General features: G+C 39.0%; 1 protein-coding gene across 1 annotated transcript in view; it reads right to left on the bottom strand.

The window, feature by feature from the left end:
• HPSE2 (heparanase 2 (inactive)) overlaps window positions 1–16,651 on the bottom strand; it is a 144,426-nt gene extending 127,775 nt beyond the window's left edge. Inside the window, exons 1-2 of the mRNA XM_087725702.1 lie at window positions 16,286–16,651; window positions 15,172–15,329 (exon numbers count right to left, since the gene is read on the bottom strand). Coding sequence (XP_087581828.1) covers window positions 15,172–15,329; window positions 16,286–16,545 — 418 coding nt within the window. The 5' untranslated portion in view covers window positions 16,546–16,651. The remainder of the gene's footprint in view (window positions 1–15,171; window positions 15,330–16,285) is intronic.
• Window positions 16,652–19,341: the final 2,690 nt, after the last annotated feature.

Raw genomic sequence — 19,341 nt, 5'->3', positions numbered from 1 at the left:
GCCAAAGAAAGCTAACAAGCAAAACATTACTAAATCCAGATTATTATTTTATTATTCAATTTTAATATTATACCTTATTTAGTAAATTTATTTGTTTGCTTGGTTATACACAATTAAATATTCCAAGGTGGCTAAAAATTACAATGTAAAATACAGAACAAAGCATTTCAATACGATAGTGAAAATAAATATTAAAAGTAATTACTTTTGGAAATTAAATGGGTCAGTGTGTATGGATTGTTGGAAGCCATTACTCCATGGAATCCTGAGGACTTTCAACAGCAACAACATTCTTGGATCAACATGACCCTTGCATAAGAGGTTAGATTTAAAGAAAATGCTATACCATAAACCACAATGTACTACAACTTGTATATTACAGCACCCTGAAAGCTTATCTGAGCCACCCAGTTGCCCCATTGCAGAATAGCAATAGCAATAGCAGTTAGACTTATATACCGCTTCATAGGGCTTTCAGCCCTCTCTAAGCGGTTTACAGAGTCAGCATATCGCCCCCAACAACAATCCGGGTCCTCATTTTACCCACCTCGGAAGGATGGAAGGCTGAGTCAACCCTGAGCTGGTGAGATGTGAACAGCCGAACTGCAGAACTGCAGTCAGCTGAAGTAGCCTGCAGTGCTGAACATAACCACTGCGCCACCTCGGCACCTCGGAATGGGCAGGGAACTGTTGTTGGAGGGAAGAAATTGATGTCATTGCCTCTGTTAATCCCCAACTCACTGTCAAAGTGACTGAAGTTCATCTTTCTCTTCCATTTCCAGAGTATTCTTTCACGTTATGGTGCCTACGGGTGTTCTTGCTTGTTTCAGTTTGTTGCGGGCTTAACCTCAGCAGTTCACTGGCTAGTTTGCAAAGGGATGAAAGCCTCTTCAACTGAGTTAACGTTTACTATATTCTCTAATATGTTTTAAACTATCTTTTACAATTAATTCTAAAATAGTAAAATGATTATTTCCTTATAAACAGTTTTTTTTAACCTTGCCAAAAATATTGTTTTAATTACTCATTTTTCTTTCTCTGAGCTGTCTATTTGTCCTGTGCTTTTAAAAATCTCCTAATAATGTATTGTTTAATCATTATTCCAGTGACTTTAGGACACTAATAGGCCATGGTAATTCTAAAAGACATTAGAAAAAAACAGGCGGGTAAATTAAGATGACCAGACGTCCCAATTTAGGCGGGACAGTCACAATTTTTAATCATTTGTCCCGTGTCCCACGGCGTGTTCAAAAAATCCCGATTTTCCAAAAGAAAGAAAATCAATTTTAAAAAGGACGCCGTAAAAAAGTTTTTATTTCTCTGAAGTGTCATTCCCAATGTGGCCTTTAGAGGGCAGTGGTTTCTCTCCCTCCCCTCCTGTGCGTGCGCGCGCCAACATGGGCCGTTTTTCTGCAGGGACAGCGGCGGCAGCACAGCGAGGAGGCAGGTGGGGATCCGGTTGGGAGAGGCTGGCAATGGGGGTGGCTTTTGAAAGGGTTGGGGGGCGTTGTGGGAAGGCAATCAGGGGAAGGCTGCTTTGCAACTGCCAGTGAAGTCCCATCCCCCCCACTCTTGCCTTTCCTTCTGCTTGCAGAGGCTGAGCCCGCCTCTTATTTGGACCTCCTGCATCCCCCTCCCAAACGGAGCACCCAATTTCAAGCAACGAAAGCCATTTTAAAGCCATTTTTTAAAAATCCCACTTTTAAGGCGGTGAGCAGATCTAATGCTCCTTCCGACTCCCCACAACAGAGAAAGGGAGGGGGGAGAAAGTTAGGGAAGGAAGGAAAGGAAAGAAAGAGGGAAGGAAAGAAGGAAGGAAGGAAAAGAAGGAAGGAAAGGAGGAAGGAAGGAAAGAAGGGGGAAAAAGAGTGACTGGCCTCATTTCATCCAACCAGGTTTTCATGCCTAAAATGGGACTAGAAACTCCTGATTTCTTGTCTGGTGCCTGAACCACTACTAGGCAAACTGGCTCTCTTATTCATATTTAATCTACTGTGACCAAATATCTTCCAAATCGTGCCAGGAAAGCAGCCCAGCACAGCTGCATTGAGCAACAGGAATTATTTTTACGGCTGTGTAGTTTCTCCTTTTGCAAAACTAGCAGATTAAACAGCAAACTCGCCACAAGATTGCAAGTAACTTCTAAAACTTCTCCTCAAATAGCAGTTATCTGAAACTACCCAGTGAGCAGAGTTGGGTGTTGATATTACTGTATCTCTGTATAAAGCCATGAATTTGTTATAGAAGGTCATAGACAAATAGCTGTCCTTTGGGATCATTACAGGTGTCTGGAATAGAAGAACATGGGTGTTTTCTGATACGGAAGCATTTGTATAAAATAGAGTGCAACATTGGCTAATAAACAATAGCTCCAAACTTAGTTTTAAAGTCATACATTCAAATTCATTGCTATTTTCACATACGATGTGAATGAGACAGTTTTTATATTCCAACACTTCAGGATACAGTGTTAAGCTTATTGCATTGGGAGATTTTGTACAACATTTGCTTAAAATATTTAAGAAAAAAATGGTTGGATATTTTGTTGTTTAGAATGCAAGGCAAGCACACTTCAATTTTAAGGGACTGGGATTATTTCCATATACTATACAGCTAGACCTCGATTTACAACCACAATTGACCCTAAAATTTCCATTGCGAACCAAGATGGTTCCTCATTTCATGACCTTTCTTTCCACAGTTGTTAAGTGAGTCACTGCAGTTGTTAAGTGAACCATGCAGTCATTAAGCAAGTTTGGCTTTTCCCGGTCACTTTGCTTGTTGGAAACCAGCTGGGAAAGTGACAAATGGTGATCACATAATCCTGGATACTGCAACTATCATGAACATATGCCAGGTGCCAAGCAAATTTTGATCATGTGGTCATGAGGATGGTGCAGTGGTCATAAAGGAGAAAAACAGTCACAAGTCAGAAGAGCAACAAAGATGATTAGGGGACTGGAGGCCAAAACATATGAGGAACTGTTTCTGGAACTAGGTATGTCGAGTTTAATGAAAAGAAGGACTATTCCCATTCGCAAGCTCTAGAATTTCTGAATTCCTTAGAAAGAGATCCTGTTCTCACATGAATGCTTTAATACAATTTATTAGTTTAAAATATAATTGTTGAACAGTTGCATCTTTAAAAATATTATTCTCTAGTTCTATTTCTCATTCACAATAACTGAGGGATATTAAACCTAACATCCATTTACAAAATGTTAGCTTGATAGTAGAGTCAGCATAATTTTACAGGTCAAATCTCCACAATATATCTTCACTTAGGAAATTGGATGGCATCACCATCTTGTCTTTTGCTTTTGCATATGCAAAGAACAGTTTTAATGCACTGCGTATGCATGCATAGCGTGCATGCGACGCACCCACAAGCGAACCGGCAGTAGTGACTGCTGGAACTCACCCCTGAAGCAAACCCATTGGTTGCTATGGAGCAGATTTTGCCAGTATCAAATACCAGTTTCTGGCAAAAATATCATAAACCATGGCCACATAACCATTGGCTGCAGCAAATGGCCATAAATGTAGGCCAATTGCTGTGCATCCTAAATATGGTCACATGACTGCATGGGAAACCAGCCCTCAGAACTTTGAATCTGAATCATAAGTCCTTTATTCAGAATCTGTTGTAACTTTGAATAGTCGCTAAGTGGACTCGTCATTAGTCAAGGACCATGGAAACTTTGCAACAAGGAATGACTGATAATTCAGTTTCATATAAACAAAAAAGCAACATTCCTATAGATATATTAAAAACAAAAGGAAAGGGAGAGAAACTTTGCTGTGCGGATAATGAGAAAGCAAGGCTAGAACACTTCATCCAGCCTGAGGAGAAATCAAAAAGATGCCCAATGGAAAATGAGAGGTTTGAATGAAGCATGAGCTTCAAAAAATGATAGTTTACTGACTTAAGAGGCCATAATTAGATAAACCATAAGATTATTTTTTAAAATGTAGAAAACGTTGCAGTAAAGGCAGTGACCAGCTGTTAGCTTGATAGTAGAGTATAATTTTACAAGTCAAATCTCCACAATATATCTTCACTTAGGAAATTAGCAGCTAACAACTGTGAACAAAAGAAATTTCTGACTCAGATTCTTGACTGCTATTTGCAAGTACGCCAAGCAGGAGGTGGAATATAGATTGGTATTAGCTAACAGATCTCTGGATCATTCCACAGTCAGTTATAAGAATTTCTGACTCTATTTTTTTAACAAAAGCACAAAAAAAAAAGCGATTTTTTTTCTAGCTAATTAGATTGTTAAAATCAAGAAAGCAGAGTAACCAGGGGTAGATTTTTATGTGGAATGGATTACGAGCTCAGTTCAGTTCTGTTATTGGAAACACATTTTTGGTTCAAAATGTATTCTTTTTTTAAAAAAAATCCTACTTTTTCATGCTAAGTGTATATATCCTAACTTTGGATGGATATTCTGGAGTACTAATAAAAACTTTAGTGATTTTTAAAACTGATACCAGTATCATTCAGTCTTTGGAGTAAATAATTCCACTAGATAGTTTCATGTTTTTAAATTTATCTGACTAAAATCTGCAAGGTAAATATTACTTTAAAATACTTTCAATCAGACATCTGATGTGTTAGAAAATATGTTTTAGAATTAATGGAACATTTTATCGGTCATAAAGCTAAATCCTGCCATTATATTCCTTTTATTGTATATTGTTCCCTACATTGCTCTGAAAGAGGAAAAATAATAACACATTCACCTTTATCACATAATATATCAATATCAATGCAGTGCAGATTATGGATAAAGTTATTTTTCAGGAATTAATATTTCTATGACATTTTTCACATTTCTGGGGAAGAAACAGAACAAGAGTGACTTCAGGTAATTCCACACTTTTGTCTCCCTGTTTACTCTGATGCTACAATAATCAAAGCAACAGGGGAAAATGCTGTTCTTTGGTTCTTATCTTTTCCTGTGTAGATAGTCTTCAACTGACGACCATAATTAAGCCCATAATTTTAGTTGTAAGTTGTGACAAAGCCCAATTTTACAATATTTTTTTCAGTGGACATTAAGTGAATGCCACAACCATTAAGCAAACCAGTTCAGACTGGTTCAGCTGAACTGGTAGTGGTTTGGCAGCCTGGGTTGCTGGAACCAGCAGCAACCCAGGCCTGCCATGCCCCCAAACCGGTTCTCCTGGCAGCTCTGTAGGCATCACCATCTTGTCTTTTGCTTTTGTATATGCAAAGAACAATTTTAATGCACTGCATATGCATGCACAGCGTGCATGGGACGCACCCACAAGCGAACTGCTGGAACTCACCCCTGAAGCAAACCCATTGGTTGCTATGGAGCAGATTTTGCCAGTATCAAATACCAGTTTCTGGCAAAAATATCATAAATATGGCCACATAACCATTGGCTGCAGCAAATGGCCATAAATGTAGACCAATTGTTGTGCATCCTAAATATGGTCACATGACTGCATGGGAAACTAGCCCTCAGAACTTTGAATCTGAATCATAAGTCCTTTATTCAGAATCTGTTGTAACTTTGAATAGTTGCTAAGTGGACTCGTCATTAGTCAAGGACCATGGAAACTTTGCAACAAGGAATGACTGATAATTCAGTTTCATATAAACAAAAAAGCAACATTCCTATAGATATATTAAAAACAAAAGGAAAGGGAGAGAAACTTTGCTGTGCAGATAATGAGAAAGCAAGGCTAGAACACTTCATCCAGCCTGAGGAGAAATCAAAAAGATGCCCAATGGAAAATGAGAGGTTTGAATGAAGCATGAGCTTCAAAAAATGATAGTTTACTGACTTAAGACACGATAATTAGATAAACCATAAGATTATTTTTAAAAATGTAGAAAACATTGCAGTAAAGGCAGTGACCAGCTGCTGGATGGGAGAAGATAAGAAGAACTTCATCTAATTGGAGGTGGGCCTGCTATTAGAATGGAACAGAGTCCTGGATGTCATTTATTCTGAATGGCAGAATAAGGATGGCTCAGGTCAGAAATTTGCCGTTTTAAATCAAAATAGGAAAACAGAAAATGGGGATACATTTTCAACCAGTTGTGACTTGGAAGAAGATCGCATCATTTATTCCTGCACTCAGGAATCAGTGAGTAGCCTGAACTGGTGATGAGATAAGCAGAAAGCATGGATCTGCTTATAGTTGATATTTGCATTCATGGAACTTGAGACCTTTTACAAAAGACACTGGTTTTGGATAAAAATGGCCACTTTGTTTGCACATTTTTCAGCCAAAATGAATAGACAAGATAGCTATGCTCTCAGAAAAAATGTTTTAAATAAATGACATCACAACACAGAGTAGCTTGTGAATCAGACCTACTATAGGCAATCTACTGGTTTAAAAAATAAAGTTTAGCCTTGCTTACCTCATGAGTTCAAACAGCTTATATTTTCTATCTATGAGAATGTTCAAAGTTCAAAAAAAAAAATTTCACTACTTTTCAGAAAAAAAATATGGAGCAAAAAGACAGAATGCTGAGTAACAACTACTTAATTTCAGTGTATAATCTTTGGATTTAAAAGAATCAAATATGTTCAAACCCGTGGATATCAATGGGAACCTATGGCTCTTTTCCAATCAACAGAACTTGTAGCTAGTTTTTCAAATGAGGTTTAACAATTCTGTCAGAATCGTTCTAAAGAATAAAATATATACATGCTCCTTTGTATAAGATGAATTCTCACCTCCGAATGAGTGAATGGAAAAGAAATTGTTAGACTGTGCTTACTGCATTCATGCATATGTTGAGTCATTGTAAGGATTTTAAACAATCTTCTGCTCAGTTAATTGGGTGCTTTTTGTAAACAATGAAAAAGATTTTAAAATATTTAAATATTTTTGACATAGATTTAGATAAATCATACCTTTCTTTAAGTTGACCAAAAAAGTCACACTATAATATGCCATTAAACAAATCAAGGTGTTAATACAGATAAAAATATTGTATTGTATTGTGTTGATCATTTGTATGAAAATTTGGCAAAAGCATCAATAAGAGATAGAGAGTAAAACACTTTTCCTAACAGATACCAACATATTTGATTTTTCATTACTGGAAAATCCCAAAAGTTAACATAGTACTCTTTAAGAAAGGGCGGGGGGGAGGGGGGAATCAACTTCCAAATATTTAGCCTTTTGAAAGGGAACTTATAATATTTCCACTGCCACAGTTTCAATTATCTTTTCACAAATTAAAGCCCCTACATAAGATATCACATTGAATATGAACTGAGGAGATTGTGATAGGAATGCTGGCCTATTTTTTAAAGCAACTATATTATAATGGATTACAAGTAGTCAGCAACTTATGATTGAGCCCAAAATTCCATTGCTAAGCAGGATCGTTGTTAAGTGAGTTTTGCCCCATTTTCCTTCTTGCAACAATTATTAAGTAAATTGCTACAATTGTTTCTGGTCAAATATTTTATTAGTTTATCAAAATATAAAATATAATACAAAAAAATTGAAGATAATGGGGAAAGAAAAAACATAGGAAAAGGGGGGAAAGAAAAAAGAAAAGCATTGACTTCCAATTCCTTTTGGTGCAACAGAATGAGGTAATAACATAAAATCTTGACTTTTTACATTTATATAATAATATACTGTACATTTATTTCTATAACAAATTTCTATAACAACAAACCTATCTAATCAGCACAACCCAATCAAAGTTTCATTTTTTTCCACCTCAAACTCAAAGTGTAAAACGGTTTCCAATTAGAAACAAATTTAATTGTATTCTTTTCTTTAATCAAAGCAGTCAATTTAGCTATCTCTGCTAACTCTATCAACTTTAGCAGCCATTCGTCCATTGTTGAAATCAAAGTATCCTTCCATTTTTGTGCATAGAGCATTCTTGCCGCTGTCAGCATGTATAACATCAAAGTTCCATTTTTTATCAAGTTCTTTATCCATTAACATAAATATGTAATAGCTAATTTTGTATATCAAATAATTTACTATCTTATAGGTAGGCAGACTGCTGCCCACTCTCCTTGAGATGCAACCAAATCTCTTTTACATTGCACTTCCTTAAAAGTTCATCTTTGTTTTCTGCAGCTTACCTGTTTCTTTTCCTAAATACAAGCACAAATGGAATAATAATTCAAAATATAATTTATCAACTGGTATGCCAGCTATAGCCCTATGAAGAAAATATTATCTTGTTTCAATTCTCTATGCCCTGTTTGTCTCCTATTTGGAATTCTGCAATGTATTGTATGTGGAACTGCCTTTACAAATGGTATTAACTATCAGACAGAATCAGTTGCAAAACTTTTAATAAGGATTGAGTAACAGTAACCCATTATACTACTACTTTAATATATCCACTGGATTCCAATTCAAATTAAAATCTTTGCAGACTTATTTCTGAAAGGTGCTTTTTAATTTTATTGTCCCAGATCTTTTAGTTGACATTACAATTTTGCTTTAGTGTGGTGGATCTATTGCTCTGTTCTTCAGAGAAATACTCTGTACAGTATATTTTAATCAACTTTTCTCAATACCTGTGATACATTTTGACCAATGTGTTTTTAATTTTTTTAATCTTATGATGCTTACTCATTTTTGAATGTATTACTACATTAATAAATCTGGACAACATATTATCAAGTGACTAAAAATTAAACTAACTTATATGGCAATACATCTTAAAAATCCAGATTCTTTTACATAGAACTTACAACAATATATATACTCTGTATACTTTTTACTATAAAGAAAGGAATATTTTTATAAAGGAATCATAAAATGTTCATAAAATAGGAAACAGCAGAAGATTGCATTTCCAGTACTCTAGGAAGAATCTCTAGATCTTGTACAGTCTAAGAATTCAGACTAATGTCTTACTTTAGGAGTAACAAGACATCCAGACTTACATAAACAAGTAAAAACGAAGCAAAGTGATACCTATACAGAACTTCAAATGCTTAGGTCAGGAAAAGTAGCAGTAGCATAACAAAATAATTCAGGTACATTTTCATTGGATGTTATGCTTAAAATTTGGTGAACTCACAGTTCACAATCCGAGATCTTCTGGCTTCCAGAAAAATGTTATAATTTATTTATTTTTCACTTGGCTCTTGAAATTTAAGAAGCTGAGCTTACTAGTGCCATTTCCAGGAGAAGGCTGATCAATAAATTCATACCTAGCATAATATGCACACTTCACACTTTAACAATGGTTTGAAGAATAGAAAGTAGAATTTGCAATAGCCAGATGACAAAATGGTAGAATATTGGACATGTTATCCTTCCAGCACTTTGACTATTCATTTATGGGAAGAGAAAACAGCCATAAATAGATCCATGCTTGCAGAATGCAACCTATATATTAGACTAAGTCCAGCTATTGATCTACATTGTATTATTACATGATTCTGATATGTTCATGTCTATAAGTTATTCTGTTATAAGACTCCCAGTATTTTCCAAAATTATCTAATTTTGTGCCTGTGGAAAATCCTGCTTGTAACTTTTGGTTCTTGTACAGAACATCCAGTAAGAAAGCTTGGCCTGTGGGCAGGAAATCCCCCTACCACACCTTTCTGATTTACACTGATTCCTGATACACACCACATGTGTCCCCTCCCTCCTCCCCCCCACCATTTGCTAAGGTTCTGTTCCACATTTAAGTGATGAAAAGTTAAGACCTATGGTTACAACTTCTATGAGAAACTTCATTTTGAAGGGCTGCTACATTTCAAGTTTATTGCCATGAGGAAAAATGAAGAAACAAAAGGCCACAGTCACTCAACAGCAAAGAAATCTGGGTGAAGACATTTAGTAAGTGTAAGTTCTCTACCAAAACTTGTTGAAATATTGACCTCTGGGCTGAATGAATATTTATTTCTGCGAATCTTTAATATGAATAAACTTCAGTTTCTTGTCCAAGAAGTTTTATGCTACAGAGAAAGTTTTCCCTTTAACTTTTAAACCATAGCAGCTTCAACAAAACAAGTTGGGGGGGGAAGGGGGAGGAATAAAACAGACAGAAATCTGTGTGGAGAACGTGGCACATTCTTTTATCAGGTGAAATTGAGAGGGTACATGCAATAGGAATCTCAGCCTGTACTGCCCTTCCCGAACAAGATATCAATATTAAAAATAACTTCTACAATTAAAAAAAGAAATAGAATCGGGGTGTGCATAGGGAATTTGGAATTGTTTGACAAACAGATAAAATCTCTATAAACCACTTAAAATCAGTCAGACTGAAATGGCATAGAAATTATACTTAGTAAACAACTAAATAATAAAATAAGATACTTTCTCTCTTGTCAACTTACTCAGCAGAGTTTGTCTGGGATTAATTGGTTTCCCTGGTAATGGTTTAAAAAAAAAACCAAACAGCCTCCTAGATCAGGTAGCCAAAGAAAGACTGGAAGATGGGTATGTTTGTATGTCTACTACTTTTCTTTTGAAATTGAACTCATGCTTGCTTGTCTCTAATCATACATCACTTTGTTTATCCCAAAGATGACATTCATAAAACCACCCATGTTGGCACACAGCAACTCTTTAAAAGATGGTCTATTTAAAATACATGGTATAATTGTATTAATTTGGACATGCATGTTAGGTTTCTAAGAATAAACGTTTGTATTTATTGATAACATTGGATGTGGATTAAATTATTATGTAATGTATTGAAGATTCCAACTTGTATCCTGCACCTATTCAACAGTAATTCAGTAATGTGCTCAAAGGAGTTTACTCTCATGAAAAGATACGGAGAATCTGTACAAAGAATATAGCTTTCAGATTAACATTTAAAACTTAGAGATCATCTCTTACAGCTTTATCTGGAAGAATACTGTATATCATCTGCAATAACATAGCAAAGTAAATAAACTATATCATACATTGAAAATTAATGTCCCACAGCCTTCCAAAGTACAAGAATGTAATTTCAAAACATTTAGGTTTATCAGTAAAATCTCAGTCATAGGTTTACATCTCCCAGTCCTGTCCTTCATCCAGCTATAATGTATGAATAATAATACAATTTTGGATTATAACAATTGCTGTTATTATGAAGACTTTTTTAACATTTAGGAAAAAATACTACATCCTTTATGGAAAAAAATATTGACGTTTCATAATCTAGACATTAACTGATGTGAATTTGAGAATATATCAAAAGACACATCAATATTTATCATGTAGGAGAAGTGCTAGACTAATTAAATAGAGCCCTATTATTCTAGGATATGAGACTGCCAAAAGACTTTCAAGGATAAGATTGGTAACTTGATTGCTTTCTCTAAATATGATAATTACTGAAAAAGCAATAAATGCAAGTAAATATTACAGTATTACAGTCAGAATTCATTTGAATATATTTTACTGGAATTAAGCCAATCTTCAATCCTCAGGAATCAACTAGCATATACCGACTCACATTTAACAGCTTAATTCTATAAAAATAATACACTATTTAATAAAATCCACATCCTAAATATAGTACATTGCTTTAATTACCAATTGATATTGGTATTAGGAGATGCATAAACATACATTTAGAGAAAAAAAGTTGAATCAGTCATTTGAATTTTGTAATCTAATCATATAAGTGCACTTTTAATCAATGATTAAATGTGCCTAAATATGCCTGCAACATTGAGAAAAATTTATGTATTATTCTGTCAAAATCCATTATTTTTGTGTTGAGGGAGTAATTCACCTTCATGTGGAAGGGAATTTCAGTTCATCCAAATATAGTTGTGGATAGAAAATAAATAAATATAAATAAATAAATGGTATAAAAAGTAGCAAATATAGTTTGCTCCTAAAGTTGCGTCTAATGAAGGGAAACATAACTGGGATATTAGGAATTCATGGAAAAAGAATTACTTTTTTAGCAGAGTTTATTTCCGTTTTAAAAGCTGTAATGCCTTGACTCCAAACAGATGCTAATGGATGGCGGTTAGATAGGTAGGTAGAAAACAGATTAGTTCATTATGGTAAATCACATGGCTCAACCCATATATCTGGAACAGAGAAAAGATTTTAGAAAATTATTTTCTTCAATCATTAGAAAGAAAAGATAACTTCCTCAATATATGGTAGGGAAAAATTTAAAAATTAAGGTCTGGATGAAGAAGTGACAAAACTTTATTGCTGATTTAAGTACAAAACTATTCCAGTTCAAAATGACAATTAGAACAGGAATACATGGCTGTTTTCAGTTTTAGATGAAATGCCCTCAGGTTCTGTTCTATTTATAGGCTTTTCATGAAGATAAGCTATATAATATGAAGCATTTAGAAAAATAAGAAATGTTTGTTTGATGGTAATTTAGGTAGCATTTTTCACTCCTCAAGAACAGTATAAAAAGGGATAATATAGAAAGTGATGCTTATCAATTCTGTTATCAGAAAAAGAAAAGCTCCTGATATTAATAGCAGCTTTCAAGTAGCATAGGTGGCAGCAGATGGAAATAAGAGCAGACTTAAGTGCCTTCCAAAATAAGCAATTCAATTCCACTACAGTTCCACTGGTAAAGTATATTCTAGGTACAACAAAATAGGAATTAAACTACCACTTGATTCTGAAACATTTTCCTTTCAGATAAATTATTATAATGGTATATTAATACTACTACCTCACTTTCAAAAAATAGCAACACACGAAACAGTCTTTCTATTACAGCCAAATGTAGATTTTCACTAATAATTTTTCTTCTGGTGCCATCATTGTCAGGTACAGTGGGACTTCCAGGTTTCTTTCCCATAACACTCCCTTATTCGTGTTCAGGGGGGAATGGATAAAAAACTAAGAGATGACAGCACATTATGATTCAAACAGGAGAATAAATGTGTAGGAATTTTAATACACAATCCATAGCACTAATGATGCCTTAAGAGAACCTCCATCTAGTCTCATCATTGTTCATACTGAGAGACTGTGTCATTGAACACTATTTCATTCTTCTTTGCACCTTTTCAACATACCACAGACTATTTCCTGAAAAGTATGTATTTCACTTCTTTCTTTGATAACTAATTGTCCCACCATACATAGCCATTGTGTTATTGCATTTTGGGGTAATCAATGTTATGTAAAGCACAGAAAAGGAATATGAAATTGTAAGTGAAGGAAATTGATGTTAAAAAAGAGGAAAAATACAAGCTACAATGCCATTCACTATTCCTCTCCATATCTTTTCACCCTTGCAAACCACCCTTGTTTTCCTTTTATCTATGGCTTGATTTTCACACTGCCTTTAAACTTTTATCCCTTTTGAAGAGTCTTGCTAACACCAACTATAACTCTGTCATATTCCCCATCCTCTCTGCCCATTCATTCTTTTGGTATATGTTTGTTCAATCTTCATTCATTCTTTCTAAACGACAGTTGGTCACTCATCTTTGTATTCAACCTCATTTTAATTATTACCATTCATTCTTGATCACATATATTTGTGTTTTATTGTACACTTTCTTATGCAACCTATACCTAGTGCATTCAACTTAGTTCTCTGTGTCTTCAGACATGCCCTACTTATTAATCACAGGGCTCTTGGTGGCTCACAAAGTAAACAATAATAATATAAAAACAATATAAAGGAAAAGGCAATTAAACCCCAGACACAACATCTGGCATCAGATCCAAGAAAGTTCTGTCTTCAGCTATTTCCAGGGGGCAGACAATATTGGAGACTGCCACTAACAAATGGAGAGAAGCAAATGCTTATATAACAACTATTTTCACCTCTTTCAATTAACAGTCATTCCTCACAACAGACCACATACTATCCACTGCCTTAGTATCAACATTTGCATCTCTTTAATATTTCTTTATGAATTTTATCCTCTTTAGAAAACATTCTACAAAGTGCTTCTTCATCATTTATGTAGGCAATTGTTCATTCCATTTTCTCTGTCAGCCACAACTACATTGGATTTTAATACCTCAATTTTGACATATGTTCTGGTAGATTAGAAATGCTAAATATGCAGTTACGTTATCTAACATAATATGAAACGTACTGAGGGAAAGTTCTAATGAGAAGTTAACATATATTGGACTATTGGTAATGAGCCTAAAATGCCTAGCTTTGTAATTCTCATTTGTTACTCTTTCTTTCAAGTTACACTTTAATTGCATACTTATAAAAGGCATAAATTATCATTTGCCTTTACTAACTGACCTGAATTAATTATTAATAATAGATCCAGAAATAAACAATCATCTTATTGTCAATAATTCATAATAGCAATTTTAAAGAATAATAGGTCATATACTAAATCATAGTGAATTTAAATTTAAATTTATACACCATCTAGAAATGCTTTTTTCTTTGAGAAATGGAATATAAATATTAAAATAAATACATTAGTAAAGTGTTTATAACATTCACAGTTCTTGTTTGAACCAGTATGTCTATACATACTAGAAGAACAAGGAAAGATCTAGGTTCTCAACCTCGTCCCCCATGTCGCTGGAATGCCTTGGAGGAGGGACATAAGAGAGGGACCTTGATTCTACAAAATAGATATTGTGAGGACAGCACTCTCTTCTTACTTGCCTGATGTAGTTAACCCCAGAAATACAAATATCTTTTGTCAATACAACCTTTTCATGCACGTGGTTACTGTTTATCTAGCCTAGATATTTCCAATATGTTGGAAGCACAGTATTGTGCTTCTTCCACAAAAGAAGGCAGCACATTTCTTTATATTTCCACTTGTACTGAAGCTTTTTATTAATTGACAAGCTCCTTGAGACTTAGGAAGTATATAGTTGGCAATTTTCTGTCACTCACATGAGGTAAGAGAGAAGTAAAACAGGAGTGCCAAATTTCTCAGGGGGGGGGGTAATTTGGTGACAACAGCAGCAAAAGCTCCCTCCCCTCCACACTTTTGTGTGAACAGGTATGAACTCAGTCATAGCACCCACACTTCCCACAAACTAGTTTTTATCCCTGCACTTCCCAATGCCAGAGTTCCCCCACCCACCCACCCAAAAAGAGGTGCTACTAAAGGCCTCCTTCAGAATGCCTGGCTTTGGCCTCCAGTGACCCAGGCGCCTTTCACTTGCTCCTCTCAGACACTCTCTGAGATTTCCTCCCCAGGGCCTTCCTTCCCGTGGCTCCCCACTCTGCCCCCGAGGCCTGATTCTCACCGTCCTCGTAGTTTTTGAGGTAGTAATCCGGCCCCGGTCCACCGCGGCTCTTGGCTGGGTTCTTCACGTTCTGGAACTGCAAAAAGTCGGTCCTTTTGCCCGCGAAGCGGAGGAAGGCGGGCGCCAGGCCACGCGCCAAGGTCACCAAGCGCCGGGAGCTGCACAGAGAAGGGCTGTGAATGAGCGAGGGCCAAAAAGGAGGGAGCGAGGCGAAGCACGACTGCGACGGGCCGGGCGCGGCGCCATCGCGGCTCCGGTGCCCGTCAAGAAACGGCTCTCCAAGCCGGAAGCTATCAGCGCAGCTCCGGGAGAGGCCCCAAAAGCCGAGTACACTGGCTTGAATTCCTGCACCAGCTGCTGGCGGAAAGCGCCGGAGAGCCGAGCATCCGTTCTCCAAAGGTCGCCACAGGAACGGCGGCGGTTCTCCGCCACATGCGGGCAGGGGGAGAGGCACAAGGGCCGGCACTTGCGTTTTCCCGACGGAGCTGGCGTTGCCCTTGCTACCACCTCCCCGGACTCCGCGGAGGTCCCTTTCTCTACCTCCACACACACCCCTCCCCACGTGCTTGGGACAACAGGCGGCGCAGCGATTGGCTGTCGGCGGGGAAGCCCGTGTGTTGTCCTGACCAGCGTAGCAGAAGGACCCGCGTTTCTTTTGCCTCCGGAGGTGGGGAGATTTTTCCAGCGACCCTTCGCCATAGCTACTTGTGGCATCGCCCGAAGCGCCTCTCCTCTTTTCTCTGTTTTCCCGGATCCCAAACGCCAGAGGAGACGGGAAGGCTGGGGCCTGGGTACGGTCCTGGGGGCGCCTCGCAGGAGGCAATTTGAGACCCCCTGCAGACCCCTAGGGATGACATCCGTCCCAGCAAACCTCCGGAGAGGGGCGAGGGGGGGGGAGACAAGCAGCCAGAATGTTTCAGAAGAGCGATACGTTTCCGAGATGCTTTCTCCATTACAAACATGTGCATCTTAATAGGAACCATGGCCCGGCCTCTTCGCCGCGGCTCTGCGGGCCGTGGGAGCCCGGAGGGCGCATGGGTCTCTAACCGCAGTGGGAGCCACGAGGGATGGAAGGGCGAAAGAAAACGCGGCGCGTGGAGAGAAACCCTCTTACCTGAGGAAGTCCAGCCAGCCGTCGTGAAGGATTGAAGGATCCAGTTGAAGCGAGAGGAAGTTCTCGCTGGTGACACGGAGGGAGCTCCTGGTACTCACGTCCAGGAGGATGAGCGTCCTGCCCGGGGTGCCCTGCGGGCTTGTCCTGGCGGGAAGGCGCTTCACCCCGGCCTGAGAGGGGAGAGAGAGGTGAGCCAACAACGCCAGTCCAGGGGCCAAAAAGGCCAAGAAGCCAGAAGGGCCAGAGCCGGGGCAGAGCATGCTGGGCCGAGGGGGGCTCCCCAATTAAGTCCCGCACCGGGCACAGCCAGTCACGGGCAGCTAATTGTCCGGAGTGCAAAGCGTGGGGGCGCGCTGCCTTTTTCCCTCCCCCTCCCCCCCAATGTTTTGGTGCTGGGGGAAGAGGGGAGCTCACGCCCCTGACCAGCCTTCCCCGGGGCCGGTGCCAAGACGCCTTGTTCACCAGCGCCGCCCCTAGAAGAGTCGCCGCCTGCGGACATTTTCGCGTTTCTAAAGGTAAAGGAGAATCGTTCCTAGCTTAACAACTCTCGGCCCGGGATCCCCAATGGCCCAGGCTGATTTCCTAAAGGATGACGGCTGCAGGCAGCGAATGGTTTTTTTTGTTTTTGTTTTTTTGCCAAAGGCCTTCCCCCTCTTTGATTGCTTAAAAGAAATCTATCCAGAAACTGCAAACAATCCTTTTGTTAAGGGTAGTTTTGCCACCGGAGTCTCACCTGGGCGGGTCAAGCAGAGCCCCGACATAGATTGCATTGTTCAGTCGCAATAGCTCACTCGCAGAGACAGTGCTGGAGGTTCTATAGGGATCTGGAGCCAGTGTAGAGAGGAAGACGGGGAGGGGTAGGTCGCTGATTGGGGGGGGGGGGAGAGAAAAGCATTAACTTTGGTCTTTGCTTGTTTCCTGATTCTTCTACGTTCTTACCGAGCAGTCTCAAAACCAAGAGTGCAGGGATAACTAGCAGCAGTTTAAACAGCTGCCTAAGACCGAGAGAGGAGTCCGGAGTCGGAGGCCGCCGAGAAAGAAATGCTGGGGATTAAAGAGAAATGCTGCCTTGAAAACTAGAGCTCTCGTTACGGGGAGGAAAACCGGAACGAGATGGAGTGGTGAGTCAAGCCATCTTATAGGCCAGGAGGGTAATTTTTCCCATATTGGAAAAGCAGCCTTTCCCGAACAACCGAGAAAAGTTCTACGAAAATGCCCATCTTTTTACCCCCATACCTCTGCTTTCGGCGCAATCGCCTTCCGCCTTTTCTTGGGAAACCCTTCTCTTCGGCTGCAAAGGCAGTGCAGAGGTATTTTTCCAGTCGGAGGTGTCGGGAACTGAGCTGCCATATCGGGCAGGCTGGGGATAAGCGAGGCGGTCAAAAGAATTGGTCCAGTTTTGTCTCGTATACAACTAAAAGAGGCGCCTTAACGCAAATAATCGCCACTCCCCCCTTCTTTGGGAGAGATCCACTATGGGGCTTGGGAGAACTCTAGTTCAAAACAAGCCTCCAACGGCGCTCTTAGCGGATGTTGGTATCCCCTTCCTTTTGAGGTGCTGATCTGTCTTTTCTGGGTATAATATCCACATGGAGCAAAGGAAAATTGCTTCGGAGTAAATCTGCGCGACTGTAATCTCCCATGGAGTACTAAACACGAAATCAACTCCAGAGAAATGCAGACCACTCCTTTTCCAAAAAGAAATATATTCGTTGGAATTGGATTGCTAAACAGTTGCAAGGGCTGGTCTCTCCGAGTCTTGTTTACATGCAGCCCGCTGGAGCCGCGGCTGAAACAGCTAAGCAGCCCCTGAGAGTGGCGAGCAGCATTTTTTTTTAACCTCTGCGGCGGAACAGCCGGCACTTCAGATCATCCTTGTACATTCACCTCCAGTCCACAGTCCTTATGGCCTAAAAAGAAGAACTTCAATCCACCTCCCTTTGTCAGTATAAACCGATTATTCAGCACACACGCGTGTACGCGCTCGCGCACACATACACAAAAAAAAACATACCTCAAAACGTTAGGGACTGTAGATGAACGGTCAGAATTCTGCAGCTTTTCCAATATCGGATATTGTCTTCAGAAAGTGGTTTTCTGCCGGGTCTGTGTGGGTCCCTGTCATGCCTACCCTAAAGTAAAAACGACTGGGTTTAGTCGACTGCAGCTCTGATTTATGGCTCGAGAGACTAGGATTAACCTCCCTTCCTCTCACTGGATACTGTGCTATAGGAAGCGCCTCACTGAAATGTGAGAGGTGAATCGATTGCACTATATGGATATTAAGTCTAAAAACATTCCTACTCACGAGTAGGTTTCAGATACCAGAATTTTCCTGAAAGAGTAATTGGTACACAAGAAGATCGCTGATTATTTAAATCCTTGTGGACATCAGATCATCCTCCTGTCCTGTGTATTTTTAATTAGAAAATAAATCCTACCAACCCTATTGGAGTTTACTCCTGACTAAATAAGTACTATATAACAAGAATGCGGCTACGGTAATAATTATTTGATCAGCAAGCCCTCATCGATTTGCAGTAGGATTTATCCCATCGCAAACTACAAACAAAATGATTACTTAACAGAGAATTTTTCACGGCTTTTGACCGGAGGAAGACGCTCCTTATTCTAGGCTCCTAATATTTCCAAATGATGAAATATGCGCTTTTGCAATACATTGTCCTGTTATAGCCATTCATAAACACCTTGCTGTTAAGGTTCACTAGGATGGTGGTGGTGCCACGGCATTAAAACATTTCGGGCAGGAAAGGTGCTGTATTTGATGTCTTCTTGGAATCAGGGAGAAACAGCAAGGGCGGAGGAATAGGTTACAGTACTGCTAAACTTACCCGGCCCAGAGAAATATATTAAATCGTAGCCGTGTGGCCTCTCTCAGAATCTGGCTGTGTAATTGGACTGAGCCCTGAATTTGGAAGTTCACACTGAAAGTTGGGGATAATATTGCTCTTCCTTTATGAATGTAAATCGCTCTTCATTCCCGGTAGCCCAACAGAGTCCTTGAGCCCAGTAGCCTCTTTTCTTCTACCCTCTTC

The sequence above is a fragment of the Thamnophis sirtalis genome, unplaced genomic scaffold, assembly GCF_051295495.1.
Source record: "Thamnophis sirtalis isolate CommonGarterSnake01/CBP01778 unplaced genomic scaffold, rThaSir2_p1.2 scaffold_11, whole genome shotgun sequence".
NCBI lineage: Eukaryota > Metazoa > Chordata > Lepidosauria > Squamata > Natricidae > Thamnophis > Thamnophis sirtalis.
This window is presented reverse-complemented; position numbering and strand designations above follow the sequence as displayed.